Source organism: Lissotriton helveticus, chromosome 12 (assembly GCF_964261635.1).
Source record: "Lissotriton helveticus chromosome 12, aLisHel1.1, whole genome shotgun sequence".
NCBI classification, from domain to species: Eukaryota; Metazoa; Chordata; class Amphibia; order Caudata; family Salamandridae; genus Lissotriton; species Lissotriton helveticus.
In genome coordinates, this window is record NC_136073.1 from 626,519,073 (window position 1) to 626,535,627 (window position 16,555).

The 16,555-nt window shown below is 43.5% G+C and overlaps 1 protein-coding gene across 2 annotated transcripts in view; it reads left to right on the forward strand.

The window, feature by feature from the left end:
- FHOD1 (formin homology 2 domain containing 1) overlaps positions 1–16,555 on the forward strand; it is a 1,641,100-nt gene that overhangs the window by 1,179,884 nt on the left and 444,661 nt on the right. For both annotated transcript variants that reach the window (XR_013603775.1, XM_078670473.1), the window contains exon 17: positions 10,976–11,095. Coding sequence is in view for 1 of the 2 variants with exons in the window: in XM_078670473.1 (XP_078526599.1) it covers positions 10,976–11,095 (120 nt within the window). In the remaining variant the exon portion in view is untranslated. The remainder of the gene's footprint in view (positions 1–10,975; positions 11,096–16,555) is intronic.

Here is a 16,555-nt window from a genome sequence, read left to right on the forward strand (position 1 = left end):
TGTTTGAGCCAGCACCTCATTATCGACCCAGGGAAACCCCGGGGTATTTCGGCCAGGTCATTCCAACAGATTTCACATACCGAAGGCAGGAACCATCATGGGAGAACAGGCCAAATAAGCAACCTCCAATATTTCAAGAGAGAAGGGAGATATTACCCCATACACAACAACGAGATTTCTTACACCCATACCACTTAAATACGCAATATGGGGTCCCCATCTCAAATAGATTTGATGCTTTCCAAGCTCCTGACTACCTGGATGCGATTGATTGACAAACAGCATCCTTGCCCTTATCTGCCCATCCTGAGTCCTTAAACCGGATAATACCTCCGAATATAAGAAAGAGCATTAACATAGAGAGTGCACCAATTTCCCCCCAAGAGTCAGAAGAAACTAGCACAATAGAACTGTCAGCATCTTATCCTAAAAACACGCCGTTACTGAACGGGCCTATCTTATTAGTTTCCACCACCCAAGTTTATAACTTTGCCTCTAGTGAGGTAAACTCTCTGTCCTCTAATAGTGAAGTGCATGCAGACGTAGTGACAGATAGAGTTAATCAAGTTTCATCTATACCTCTAAATACGATACAGGCAGCAGGCCCAGGCTATGCACCACCTAGCATCATAAAATTCCTATCTTGGAATGTAGCTGGACTAGCTGCTAAGGTAAAAGATCCTACATGGGTTTCATTCATAAAGAAATTCACTGTTTTGTGCTTCCAAGAAACATGGATGTAAGAAGAAAACGTACATATTGAGGGCTATCAGAGCTTTTTCTCACCAGCAGTTTCGTCAAACAGTGGAAGATCAAAGGGGGGTTTGGTAACATACATTAGTCTTGCACTTATCTGCCAGGTTACAAATAGACAAACTGAAAACAGACATTTCCAAGCTCTGGAGCTCAGGAGAGGTAAAAGGGCTCTTACCCTGATCAACCTCTATAATGCAGTATCTCCACAAGGGGAGTGTAACATTCTCCATTTACATAATTTTTTAAAAGACAAAGCGGCGAGCTTGCCCCGAAACATATTAGTAGCTGGTGATTTTAACATGCACCCATGTGGCAATCCAGAAATGACACCGATCGGCTCCCTAGGTTGTAACAACAGGTCCGGTTTTCATTTTGACCACTCGACGCGTGGCACGCACGCAAACAATTTAATTGACGATAGGAACCTAACTGTTGCTATGTCCATGACAGCGGATGCTTACATCTTTGATGTTCCTACCTATAAAGGCTCAGGTAGTGGATCTTACATAGACCATATTTTACTCTCCAGCGATCTTGTTTATTTAGCCTCTGACTTTCAAATTCATACAAGTATCCACAGTGACCATAACCCCATTTCCATTGTAGTAGGAGGAGGTATTTTTGAACAGCGGAAGACGTGCACAGACTGTGGGTCCTTAAAGTCAATAAACGGAAATCGCCGATTGAAATGGTCAATGGTGGACAGTGACATTCTGTACAGCTCAATTAATACTAGTTGCGGCATTGAACTTGGACTTTGTGTTTCTCCAACCACATCGCCCGAAATGACTCTAAATGCCTTCTCTGATGTGGTAAAACGAGTTGGTCAAATGCTAACTATACCGGTGAAGGGTCAGTCTGATTGCCAACCTAGATGGTTTGATCAAGCATGTTCAAAGGCCGGGCGAAATCTTAAAAAAGCATTAAAATCTAACCCAGGAGACTCTGCCCTCATAAAGTTTTTGAGAGCCGAATATAAGGCAACTCTGGCATCTCGGAAAAGAGAAGTAAAAGCACGCACCTGGGAGACTCTGCTCGACCCCACAGTCTTGGGTAATAGCTCCAAGTTCTGGAACATTATAAATAAACCATTTTTTGATGATCCTAGTAATTCTTCGCCTGGAACTAATATACCCGAGGAGGAGTGGGTCTCCCATTTTAGTGTAATTTTTCAAAGTGATGAGTCACAGGCAGAATTTGATTTTAAAACCCTTGAGGAAACTCGGCTGTGCTTCACAGCCGGGGAGGTAGAGAAGGGGATCCGGGGTTTAACCTGCAACAAGGCTCCTGGCCCTGACGGCCTCCCCCCCGATTTATTCAAATCCAACATCCACCTATGGGCGCCTGTCCTCACTGCAGTAATAAACGCTGGAGCTTCAATTGGCTGCCCCAAGTCTTGGGGATCCTCAACCATAGTGCCCGTTTTCAAGAAGGGCGACCGAAATAGTGCAGTATGCTATAGACCTATTTCCCTGATTAATTCAGTTGCCAAGGTAGTGGGGGGTATAATTTTAAATAGACTGGTAGCATGGGCAAATGAAAATAATATAATGTCGCCTATACAATACGGGTTCAGACCAGGCCATTCAACTGTAACTCAATGTCTGAATCTGTATTTAATAAATGGAAAATATACTATGGCAAGAAAGGGGACCATCCATATGGCCTTTATGGACCTATCGTCTGCCTTCGATTGCGTTGACAGAGGTAGGCTCTGGGAGGTCCTGCAAAAAATGGGGGTGGAGCAAAACTTAATAAACTTTCTGGCCGATCTTCATTCGGACACAAGAGCCAATGTCCGTTATACCCAAGACCTGTAAGTAACCAGGGATTTTAGGATAAACCGGGGAGTCAGACAGGGGTGTATTTTAGCCCCGTTTCTTTTTAATCTTTATATTAATGATTTGGAGGAACACTTATTAAAAACGGGTACAGACTATCCATACATAGGAAGGAAGGGCGTGCCCGTCCTGCTATATGCGGACGACGCCGTCCTAATTTCTAGAACTGCTATTGGCCTTCAAATCTTGCTAGATTCCTTCCATGTATTCATGAACTCTCGAGGCCTGAGCATCAACAATTCGAAATCTTTTGCCATGACGACAGGATCAGGCCCCAGAAAGTTATACCCCTACTCAGTCAACGGCGAAAAAATACCGATAACCAAGACCTTTTCATACCTTGGTGTTCTTTTTGACCACAAACTAACGCGGGCACCAGCGGTACGAAAGAAGAAGGGGGAAGTAGTGCGGGCAAACGCAGCAATAATAGATTTTGCAAGGAAAATGGGAAACAGCCCAGTGGCTGCCCTGATGAAGCTATACCAAGCTAAAAACACGGCTGTCGCGTGCTACGGGAGCGAATTATGGGGCTTTGTTCCTCTTGACGACCTTGAGGTTACTGAAAATAACTTCTTAAAACAAGTGCTAAGGGTCCCAAGGGGAACGGCAAACTTTTCAGTCCATGAGGAACTGGGCATGCCCTTTCTAAGCGATAGAATTGCTGCAAATCCTTTGTTATGTTGGTTAAATTGTTGGCTGAATATAGACATACCCCTCACCAGAAACATCTTACACGAAGCACTATCGTGGGAAGGGAGGCACAAAATCCCATGGATAAGTTATGTCAGAAGATGTCTTCTTGAAATGGGACGGGTGGACCTCTTCCTAGCCCCAGAGTCAATTACCAAATCTGATGTAAATTATGTGAAGAACACTTTTATGTCATCTAGGTACCTAGCTAGGGAAGAAAGAGAGCTCAAGAAAAACAGTGTGAGGTCGCATGTTCTGACAAAAACCTGTCCACAAATGGAACCCTACCTATCTTGGCCCATGTCTGGTTTTGAACGTTTTTTGCTGACAAGGTTTCGTTTTGACCTGTTTCATTTATTGTTAGCTGTACCAAGTGGGGCCCATAGAGGTCAAGTGTTGCCAGCTTGCGGCTGCGACAATAAGTCTCCGCAAGACCTGGCACACTTTTTATTTATCTGTTCTTACTATATAGTTCCCCGCAAACTGTTTTTAAAACCTCTTCTTTTAAAGCTGAATCTTGCACAAATCAGACCAGCACTTTATTTCCTTCAAATGCTAAACTGTGAATGTACTATGTTTATTTGTAGCTTTTTAAAATTAGCACTGAAGTTCAGGAAAAGCATGGAAGGTTAATTAATTGTGCTACTGATAGGTATATTATTTTTATCAAACTGTATACTTACACCTCTTAGCTTCTTATTTTTCCTGTGCCCGTTGCTCTTTCTGATACATTTTATTTTTTATTACATTTTGTGTCAAATGTTTATGCCATGAAATGTACTTTTATGATTGTCAAATGTATACAATCGAATAAAGATATTTGACCTGACCTGGTGTCCTTTCATTTGATATTACAGGATTGCATATGGTAAAACAGCTGGCTTCACATGTCCTCTTGAGTTAAGCCTTTAGGCTGCTTTGTCCATGCTACCTCTAGGGTAGCTTGTCTTTAAGGTTGACTTACAACCACCACCATAAGGGATTGTTTGGACTGATATAAGGTGCCCCCAGAATTGGAGACATCATACATCAGGCCAACTTCTCACATTTGGAGAGCAATTATTTTATTCGGGGATGGTATGTTATGTTAACACCGTTAATGGTATTAATTGAATTAGTGTATTTAGTGACACCAAAATCAATTCTTGATACAATGTTTATTCTTTACTGCAGATGTACACCTGACGAAGGCCGTAGGGTCGAAATGCATTGAGTTAAACGCATCTATATGAAACATGGGGATTCGACATGCTGTATTTAAAGGCTTTGGCATGATACACGCATTTGTACAATGGAGTTACCGTGTTTTTACCTACATGAACTTAATAAAACTTCTAAATGAAAATGGACTAAAATGGATTACGATGAGTTTTTTTATCATCCAAAAGGTGGTTGCATCTTGTCTGATACACGTTTGATATCAGCAATATGTAAAGACTACGTCCCCCAGAGTGCTTCAGGACATAGCACTTATCAGGATAGCACCCGAAATGATTACATCGGATAAACTTTGAGAAAATACGTGTGCGGGTCGCACTCATTTATATTGCCTAGAACTCACATCAACACCACCCAACATTCCACCCATACACCGTCCAATGTCACAGGAACATATAACATTACTGCAGCAAGAGGTCATCAGTATGCTGCAAAAGGGGGCCATAGAACCAGTCACACTTCAACATCAAGGAACAGGAGTATACTCACTATACTTCCTCATTCCCAAAAAGGACGGTTCTCTCAGACCAATATTGGACCTCAGGCCCCTCAACTTGTACATTTTATCAGAGCATTTCCACATGCTCACTCTGCAACAAGTCTTGCCATTGCTACGTCTGGGAGACTTCCTAGCAACCCTAGACCTCAAAGACGCATACTTTCATATACCAATACACCCCGCTCACAGAAAGTATCTGAGGTTTACTATTCAAGGACAACACTACCAGTTCAAAGTCCTACCATTCGGTGTCACAACAGCTCCACGGGTGTTCACCAAATGCCTAGCAACAGTGGCGGCACTTCTCAGAAGACAACACATTCATGTGTACCCATATCTGGACGATTGGCTAATACACGCGCCATTGGCCCAGCAATGTGCCAGCCACATGTCAAGAACCATTCATCTCCTGCACAGTCTGGGCTTCTCGCTAAACTACCCAAAATCACATCTGCAACCCTCCCACGTCCAACAGTACCTGGGAGCGACAATAGATACACTAGTGGCAAAAGCATACCCCAACGCAGCACGGATCAACAGTATGCAAATGTTGATCCAAAAGTTCAGACCCCAACACTCATTGCCAGCTAGAGTATTTATGCAACTGATGGGCATGATGGCCTTGTGCATATTTATAGTCCCTCATGCCACACTACACACGCGTCCGCTACAGGAGGGCCTAGCAAGGCAGTGGAACCAGGCTCAAGGACAATTAAAGGACCTAGTGTTGGTGAACAGTCGTGTATACAACTCTCTGCATTGGTGGAATCCACAAAACCTTTGCAAGGGACGACTGTTCCAAGAGCCTATCCCACAAATAATAATGACAGCGGACGCATCCCTGCTAGGCTGGGGAGCCCATGTCATGCATTACACAGTCCAGGGACTATGGACTATACAACAGAAAAAGATGCACATCAATCTTCTAGAATTGATGGCGATCTTCCTAGCCCTAAAAGCGTTCCAGAAACACTTATGCAACAAAACTGTGTTGATCCGGACGGACAACATGACAGCTATGTATTACATTCAAAAGCAGGGAGGGACACACTCCCCACAGCTGTCGCACCTGGCTCAAAGAGTGTGGAAATGAGCCATTCAGAGGAACATTTTTCTCACAGCAGAACACCTCCCAGGTAAGGGCAATCAAATAGCCGACCTGCTTAGCAGACACAGTCAACAAATGCACGAATGGGAGATTCACCCCAATGTGCTCCAACCATTCTTCCGGAAGTGGGGACAATTGGAAATAGATCTATTTGCCACAAGCAAAAACGCAAAATGCCAGTACTTTGCCGCCAGGTTCCCACATCCGCAGTCGCAGGGCAAAGCGATATGGACGAACTGGTCAGGCAAATTTGCGTACGCTTTTCCCCCAGCGCCATTAATCCCGCTAGTGGCACGCAAACTGCGCCAACATTCCCTGACGCTAATCCTAGTTGCTCCCACGTGGGCAAGGCAACCATGGTACACAGCGTTCCTAGAACTGTCAGTAGTCCCTCATCAAAGACTGTGACTCACAACCCAGTCTTCTAACTCAGAACCGTGACGAAATCCAGCACCCAGATCCGCAACAGCTGAACCTAGCGATCTGGCTCCTGAGATCCTAGAATTTGGATACCTCAACTTGCCTCCAGACTGTATGAATATTCTCAAAGAGGCAAGAAGACCCACTACCAGGGCATGTTATGCAGCAAAGTGGAAACGTTTCGTCATTTACTGTAGAAACAACAACATAAACCCATTAGATGCTTCTACACAGAACATCATTTTCTATCTCCTCCACCTACAACATTGCAATTTAGTCTACTCATCCATCAGGATACAACTGGCTGCGTTGGCAGCATACCTCCAAAACAGGCAACACCTTTCACTGTTTAAAGTGCCAGTGATAGAGGCATTCATGGAAGGACTCAAACGAGTAATTCCACCAAAACACCCACTTTCACCTGTCTGGAATCTAAACGTCGTTTTAACCAGACTTATGGGACCACCTTTTGAACCACTACACTCATGTGAACTACAATTTCTTACTTGGAAAGTGGCTTTCCTAATTGCCATTACTTCACTTAGAGTTAGTGAGCTACAAGCCCTAACTATTCAAGAGCCATTCATTCAAGTACACGCAAATAGAGTAGTTCTCAGAACAAACCCTAAATTCATGCCAAAAGTGATATCCCATTTTCATATAAATCAAACAATAGAACTGCCAGTGTTCTTTCAAAACCCACAGACAGTAGCTGAAAGGGCCTTGCATACTCTAGATGTCAAGAGAGCTCTGCTATACTATATAGATAGAACAAAGGCGTTTCGAAAGACAAAACAGTTGCTTTCTCACCGCAACACAAAGGCAACCCTATCTCAAAATCAGGTATAGCCAGATGGATCGTTAAGTGCATCCAAATATGTTATTTAAAAGCAAAACGCACCTTAACAGTCCCCCTAGGACGCATTCTACACGCAAACTAGGGGCATCCATGGCTTTCCTAGGAAATATTCCTTTACACGAAATTTGTAGAGCAGCCACATGGTCAACCATACATACATTTACCAAACACTATTGCGTAGATGTACATTCCAAACAGCAAGCTGCTGTAGGACAAGCTGTTCTCAAAACTCTTTTTCAGACTGCTGCAGCTGGCACAGGCGGCCACCGCTAGGGGAGATACTGCTATACATTCTATGCACAGATATGAATTTAGCAGCCCACATGCCTCGAACGGAATATGCTACTTACCAGTATGCATCTGTTCTTGGCATGTAGGGCTGCTGACATTCATATCGCCCACCCGCCTCCCCGGTGCCTGTCGCAGCTGCAGCACTCACTCTTTGCATGGACATCTCTTACTGTACTATACTCCATCTCTGCCACAATGGCGAAAAACAATCTGAGGATGGACAGGATGCCCATGCGCACTGTAGTCCAAGGGAGGAGCCACCTATCTCGTGATACTTCGAAGACTCTTCCAGGACAACAATGTGCAATCATCCGGACCCAACACTAGGCGGCGATCTATGCACAGATATGAAGGTCAGCAGCCCTACATGCCAAGAACAGATGAATACTGGTAAGTAGCATATTCCTTATGGTGGCTACTTGATCTAACCACAGATTCCTCACTGTCCCTCCCTCCAATTCTGTGTAATGGACTCTTAAATATTCAAATATCATTACTGAGATCTCTGTGTCTAGATGTGCAGAGGTGTGGTTGCATGCGGCCCCAGTGTTACTTGTGGGAGGGGACAAACACTTCGTAGAGCTGCAGAACGCCACCTGTCGGTCCATGAGAACATTGCTAACAAAATCTCCAGTCTGGCACCTGGAGGTATCTGTAGTAAGATAAAGTATCCACTAGATAGAGCATTGCCAAAGGTAAGTAACTTTTCTTTATCACTTCATTGGCTTCCTTCAAAAAAATAGAGCTCTCTACATGACTGTTACTCTCCAAGAACTACACACACCTCTTCCCTGATATGTTGCCTTTAAACTAAAGTCGGAACTCTGCTCCTTGAATCCAAGCCTTCATGAAGAAACATACGATCGCACAGGCCTTTTCCAGCAGTGCAACCATAAGGTGGAAACCTCGCCCTCGTAGCCTTCGCACCACTGCCTGGATAGGCAACTTAATTGACCTGAAATTGCTTCTCTTCCCAAAAGCGTTATCCACTCTGCATGTAAAATCTACTGACTGTGGGTACACGACCATCCACTCCCTCCACCATGCTCTCATCCTCTTCTTCATCTTCCCTTGGATATCTTCTCTTGACCTCCTTAATGCCCGTTTAATATACCAATTCGGTCTCCCTCCAGACTCAGGACACTCAGATTTTTAGGTCACGGCTAGAAAGCACATGCCTGGTACATGTGCAGTGAAAAACTTGCCTCCTATTTTGCTAAAATCTTTCCTCGTTACTGTTCCCCCATGCTTTCTTTTATAAACACAGGGAGAGGATGTGGCACAAATACTTGAACTGCTAACTTTGAAGCTGTGAGACAGGGTTCGAGTCCCAGCGTCAGATCAACATCCCGTGATTTCTGGGCTGGTCACTATCTCAATTCCTAAAAATGAATGGATGCAACTGGTGCTCATGGACTGCGCTCCAATACCTTCAGGTCGAGTTTGGTCTATGTAAAAGTGCAAAAAACAAAAAAGGTGGTTTCTTGTGGAATACTTTTTATAATAGGCATGATCTTTTCATTCGTTGTAACGATTTTGCAAATAAAAAATTATTATGCACCCAGTAAATTCACACACACACCTACAGCCATTCTACATGCCTACAGGCTCAGGCTTCTTGCTTTTTAACCTCACTTTCATCTATGCTGAACAGCAGACGGGCTGCTGTTTAACATGGCTAGAAAACATTGACCACACCAATAGCTCTTGGTTGCCGAGACCTATTGGCTTTGCCAATGCTTATTATCAATTTGTTGTACATACAACAATTTCTTTTAACTTCTTTTTATGCATATTGTTTCTTGTTACCTTTGAATTTTTCATTGTAAAGGGCTCGAACGCCTTCATGCTTTGTACGCTTCGTTGAATACGTATAAATCAATTAATTAGCTAAATATAGTGTGTTACATTATGGGTACAGTGCCCGATTTGTTGTGTGTTGGCACTTTTAATTTTATTTTATCCCTTAAGCTATGATCCTCCTAAGTTGACATCAGTATTGTTAGTCTTTTGCCTTGTATTGTATTGCAGCATTTATATAGCGCTTACTACCTCTCTGTGGGGTGCTGAAGCGGTTACCTACCACCTGAGTAGCATGTCTTCATCAAATGTTCTTTCCAAATTCGTATATATGTTAAGTTGTTTAAATGTATGTTTGTTGTATTTCTTCTTTTTGTATTTCCCTTTCTATTTGTAAAGTCTGTGTGTGGCATGAATAACAAGATGGACTTAATTTTCCTTTTAAGGTAGGATCCAATGCATTCAGAGGAATTGTAAACCCCCTTGACTCTCTCCATTTAACTTATTTTTTCTGTGTATTTTTTATGAAATGTGTTTGTTAGATGCTTATCTCAATGCATAATCAGAATTAAAATGGAGCGGGCCGTGCCTCTTTGTGTGTGTGTATGTGTTGTAAGTGTGTTTGATATGTCTGTGTAGTCTGTGCATGGTTGCATGCCTTTATGCATGTTGCCTTTGTCTGCTTTTATGAGGAAACAGCGTTTACAACGCAGACAAAACAACCAAGTGCCATCAGAACGCAGGCACTACAACGAACGCATTGCTACCAGAGTTGCATTACAACGCAAGTCATTACAATGACTTGCTTCAGGGAACTCACTGTTTGATTTTAAATCCAACACCTTCTCTACTGTTGCACAGACCGGAGTGGGAATTGTAAAATATACTGTTCCAAATTCCAGTGCTCCCCTACAGCAATTCGTTGTAACGACTTGTGTTGTAATGGAACACGTGATAATGACGCGTTTGTTGTATTGCCCGCGTTGTAAAGGCATACATCGTAAACGCATGCGTGAATACGTCATACATCCACTTTTATGTCTGGTTTTCTGTGTAACAATGCATGTTTGTACAGTTGTGTGCCTGCCTTTGCATTTTTCAGAAAAGCCAAGTCTGTTTTCTTTGTTAGTCGTGGATGGATACTTTAGTTAGTATTTTCAGCCGACGTTACATAGCTTGTTTCTAATCCAATCAGAAAAGTTGTGTTATTCAAAGAAAGACAGGTACTGTAGTCATGTTTCAGTATCTCGCACCAGATGGCAATCCTTTTGGTATACTCATCCAGGGGTTTGTGGTTTTCGCATAGAAAATCCCTGATATTGCAAAAGTGCACATTTAAACATGTTTAAAAGTACATGTTCAAGCGGGAAATTGACCATAAATACCGTTTTAACATTGAACGTGCCATAAATTAAAATGCATGCAATGTTTTTAGTATGTTAATATCATAGTTACATTTCACAAATAAGAAAAACGATTTCTGATCATTATAGGAAATTGCAGAACCTTTGTTTGAACTCAAGGAAGGAATGGCACAGCTGGCGAAGAATAAAACTTTTAAATGTATCCTCTCATCCCTTCTTGCGATTGGCAACGTTTTAAATGGCTCTAATGTAAGTATCTGTTTTTGCACTATTTATCTAGCAATTCAAGCTAAGGAATTCCAAGAATTATGTAGTATTTTTGTTGGGTCATTTAACTTTGTTCAGTTAATTAACACATACTATTGGTTAAACAGATATGGTTTAAAAAAAAAGAAATTACAGCAAGCAGCATCAATGCACATCATACGTGTATTATCTTTTTTTGCATATGTCTGTGTGATTGAGACACTTCATAGAACACTACCACTTTCGTGCCTTAACCTTCTGTCTCATTTGGCTAATCTAGATCTTCTCGCAAGGGCAGAGGATTGCGTAGATTACATCTGACGTGTTGCAGTTCATATGTACTTTCAAGTCAATCTTGTGCTGTTGAACACGGAGCAGTTTAGTTAGCTTGCAGGCTTTGCATTTGCCACATTTATAATGACCGGTAATCTCCGGTAGCTGCCACATGGTTTGGGGCGGTGTTTCAAGGAATGACCTTACTACATAGTCTCTTATATTCTTGCCTTTCGTGTAAGAGTGCATGGGAGGATTAGGTATCTCAAGATAGTCTGCAACAAGGTTCCAGTGTCTGTTGACAATTTGTTTTATCTCGTTGCTCCTTGTGTTAAAGGATGTTACGCAGATCATCCTGTCCAGGTTGTCCGTAGGGTGTTTGGGCGTGAGTAGTGAGTCCCTTGGTTCTGGCGACGGGGGTAGCATTCCACCCTTCTAGAGGGAGAAGACCTGTTGTTCCTGTTAATCCTGGTTAAAGTTAACCAGAGCCTCAGCATCACAAAATGGATGCTGCTGCCACAGACACAAGTCTGACCTCCTGCTGCTGGGAGTCCTTCCAGCGAGGGAGGCTTGGACAATAGATTTCCTGCCTTAGGAGGTGCTAGCACCACCCCAGACAGGCCTTAGTGTATTGGGGCAGGGAGGGCTGAATGAAATGAGACACTGCCTGGGGGCACACAAGGTGCTCCATGCATAGTCCGGTTGAAACCAGTTGCTGGGGCACTCCAACCCCAGCTCTGGCGCGAAACTGGACAAAGGGCAAGGGGTGTAACCACCCCCTTCTCTGGTCCCACCCATAAGAGAGACATAGCAGGTAATCCAGCACCTTTTATTGATGTAAAGGTAGGAGCTGAGTCAAGAGACTTTAGATTTATCCTGAACTGAAACTTGAAACGAAACTCTGGATCTTCGACATTCTATTGCAACTAGAAGACTGAAGAATCTCCCTTGTGGTCAAGGAGTGACCACCCTGTGCAAACAGGCACCATCCAGCGATCTGCGGTTTGCTTTGTCGACGCTCCCGCCTGAGCCCGAGCACAGAGCCTGACAAGAACTGGAATTCCAGACTTCCTTGAGCCCGATCCACTGCCACAGCAAAGCTGAGACCCGTGGAGGCGACGAGAGACGTGGGACCGGACATCTTGAAAAACCTGCTCCTTGCTACTTGTGCACCTTCTGAGGCACCCTCGAAGTTGTGCATTGCGGATTGAGAAGCCCCAGCCCCCAGCACCTTTTGCACCGACGCACAGCCCCCACACTCACCTAGTGCCACGTGGGGCCTGCTAGTACTTTTGTGCTCGACGCGTCTGTACGGTCACTTGCCCGTTGGCTAGTGGCCTCTGTGACGACGAACCTTTGAATCTGAACCACCTGCCTGGTTGCTCCAGGTGGGCCCCTGCATCCCTGCAAAGGAGAAGCCCCCCAGACATTGCTGGTCTGCCTCGAAGCGAATATTTATATTCCTGCGTGGGGTGCATTTGCCAAGGCCTGTTGACTCCAATCCGGAAGCCGACGCCGCCAGCAGCGAGATCCTTCGTGGGACAGTCCGTATCCAGCTCCTGGTCGTCGTTGACGCCTCCTGGTCCACGTGGCTGCAGAGTCAAGCTTCACGACATCACCTCATTGCTTCGCGACATCGCCTAGTTTCCTTCCTGGTCACTGGCTAGTGACCCAGACTCTGTCCCCTCTACTTTCAGGTACTCTTTAGCCTCGATCCGCCTTTGGATCCAACCGGACACTTCTCTCCTGGTCGCCTGCAGCATCTTTTTACAGATTTCCATTGGATTCAGCGACGAAACCCGACACAACTTGACACCTATGCACCCGGCTCCTGTGGGTGAGGTAACGCGGGCACTCCAGTGCTCCTGTGGATATTGACTATCCTAGTGTCCTAGTTTTCAGTGGCTTTCTCCTAGTACATTCGGAAGTGTCCTAAAATAACTAGTTTATAACTCTTAGGTTCCCATTGTATCCCTATGGTAACTTGTGTTTAGACACTGCACGCGCATCCCATGGGCCTCTTGCTTCCTAACTCGTGTTAGCTCAGTGTAGCCCCAGCGATTCCCTAGGCCTACTCTCTGTTCGTGATGTGGTACTTATACCACTATTTTAGTATATGGTTTGCAATGCCCCTAGGGCTCAACTGTATTTTGTGCAACTCATTGTATGATAATTGAGTAACTTGTTATGTGCTGTGTCCTCTGACCTCATAAAGAGTTCAGAGGGGTTGTGTTTATAATAAATACATATATATTTTATATATAACCTGTGTGGTGTCCTTTCATTTGGTATTCAAGGGGTTACATATGGTAAAACAGCTGACTTCACATGCTCTCTGAAGTTTTAGCCTAAGACTGCTTTGTCCATGCTACCACTAGTATAGCTGGTCTATAAGGTTGACTTTACAACCATCACCATAAGGGTTGTTTGGACTGATACAGGGTGCCCACTAGAATAGTGGACATCACATATCAGGCCAACTTCTCACACTTCCGTCCAGTGCTTTTCTAATCACCGCCAGGCCAGGGCACACTCATGTACAATGACACGATATCCATAGTAACCATGAGTTGGGATTCCGGATCAAAGGGCATCTCATCTACCAAATTGATCACTTCCTTAGTGTCACGGAGGTAAGCCCTTGTATTTTCTGCTAGTGGTTTTAAGAAAAAATCCACAAATTTGCAGAAGGGTTCAAGCACAGAACCACAACCGGACACAATGGATTGTCCTGGAAGGCGTTGTAAGTTTTTGTTTACCTTAGTCTGTATGAAAAGCACGACAGAGTTACTCTAGTATCTATCGTTAAATTATCGCCTTACCAAACGTTGGGTGCCATGTAGTGTAGTTCCTATATTCCCAATAGGCTCTGCGCATTGGAATAATATATCTTGTAGTTTAGACGTAGGACTGAGGTCGACTAGGTCTCTACCGAATATATTAAACTTAATTTTGAGTGCCAGCTAGCTCAGAGGTCACTAGAAACTTTCTCGAATTCACAAGAAGGGATTAGTTTCTGACAACCGCATAAACGACAACTTTGTTTCCCAAGAATAAGAAATCAATCTCCAGAGTCGCGGAAACAATAGATAACTATTTTACTCAGTCAATCGTGCATGCTACGTTTCACCAGAGGTGCTGAAAAAATAGAGAGACGGGCGTTTTCAATAAAAAAGTATTTATTGAACAATCTTCTTTCTCAAGCATAAGAAATGTACTGCTACAATCGTAATACTGGTTATAAAACTACAAGGCATATAATACGAAAAGTATTATAAAGTAGTACTGCCTAAAACATATAAAATACATACAGTTATAAAATAATGACTAAAAGTACTCAACTTGTGCTTCTAAAATACGCCTACACCGGCGTACCTAACCTAAGTCTAGTACAAGGGAAGAAGTAAATGAGGTGTAGCTTAAGTTTAGTATTTTTTGCCAAGAATCTATTCCAAGAATTCTCTAAGGGTCTAACCTTGGTTTTAGAATCAAGGAGGTCTTGTATCTCTCGCTCAGGACTCGATTTCCCAGCAACCCGCAAGGGTAGCCTGGAAACACTGGAGCTGGATTTCTCGGCAGGAGAAAAGACAGCGTCTCTCAGTGCGTCAGCTGGAGGGTCGGCTTCCTTCGGCACTTGCTGCTGCAGGGCGTCGGGCAAGTAGTTAGTCGATCTGCTCCAAACCACCGTGTGTTTGTCTGGGCAAATGTAGGCATATTTATACCTTGAAGGTGCCGAGTTTGACGTATGATTGGACATAATAACATCACTCAAAGACTCAGTTCTTTGAAAACTCCATGATTTCCTAGATAAATTAGTATTCAGGCGACGGGAAGTCCCTAGCTGCTGAAGGCGGGTTTCTCTAAGAAATCGTTGTTGATTCTCGAAACTTAGTGGAAGTAGCCATGCCGTATTTGGACTGCATAGGCTTAGTCCAAATATGGTAATGATTTCTATGCCTATATAAGGATCGGGTAATTTATACCTATATATGGGCATGAATCGGGAAAATTACACTAGGTTCCTAGATTCCTATACAACACCCACTCCACGATATTAAGTTCAATAAAACTAACTGTATGAGCACTGAACATATCTAAGACAAGTGTTTAGAATCCCACCCAAAATACAAATTGAATTTGAAAGGTTTGTTCACATGAAATGAGTATAAACTGTATGTAGGTCTCAATCGATATGAAGCATAGTATGAGAGAATACATTCTAACATTTATGTACGACGAAATTACATTCATGAAATGTCTCTTTAAGGTACAGAAAAAAAACAGCCGAGACTATCCCATAGCATAATATTTAAACTGTTTTGTTTTTTAGGACAAGGCCAAATATTGTCATTTGGAAGTTTTTCAAAAGAAATCTTTTTCTCTAAGAATAGTTCTACTTTAAGCAGATTACTCTGTGCCAACAAGTTCTATTTTGGAAAAAGTTCAAATTTGTTAACCGGTTTGTTTTGAAAAAACGAAGGCCGAATTTCAGAGTTCAGGGAACGCGGTGTGAATTAATCAAGAGTTATTCTCGGTGTCGGGAGAAAACATCAGATGGTCTAGGCTGGCAAAGAAACCGTCTACCATAGTAGGCGAAGGTGGAACCACTTCAGTTAGCAGGTCGAATGTGCATAGATGAGGATTCTCGCCGTCAGCGTTTGATGCATTAGCAATGTCCACAATAGGTGGTACCTGTGTGCCTGTAATTTCTCGTATCTCACCCTCAGTTTGACTTGCCGGTGAGACCTCAATGAATGCCGTCATCAGAATGGGCAGCCGTTGGGGGCAACACAATGCATGAGTTGTTACCGGACCTAGCAAAGCGTCAACATCCGATGGCAGAACTGATGGAAGTGTAAGACAAATGTCCAACACGCATTCCTCTCCGCAAAGCAGGCATCGCAGAACAGGTAAGATGCAATCTTGCCAGATTGGTCTGAACAAAAGGAACCAAGTTGTGTTCAGATCCCTTAAACGAGCCAAGCCAAGAATCTGTGTAATTCTCTCACAATACCTCATGGCAAGCAGGGCTTGTTCCATGGTAGTCTGGGTATCGCTGGTGACTGGACTTGCCATATCGGAGCAGAAGGAATAAAAATAGAATTCCTGCTACGAGTCCCAAGATGAGAGGCAGGCCGCCGAACAGAGTGCAGGAAATTTGGAAAAATGCAGAGGACTGCTTCAAATGGT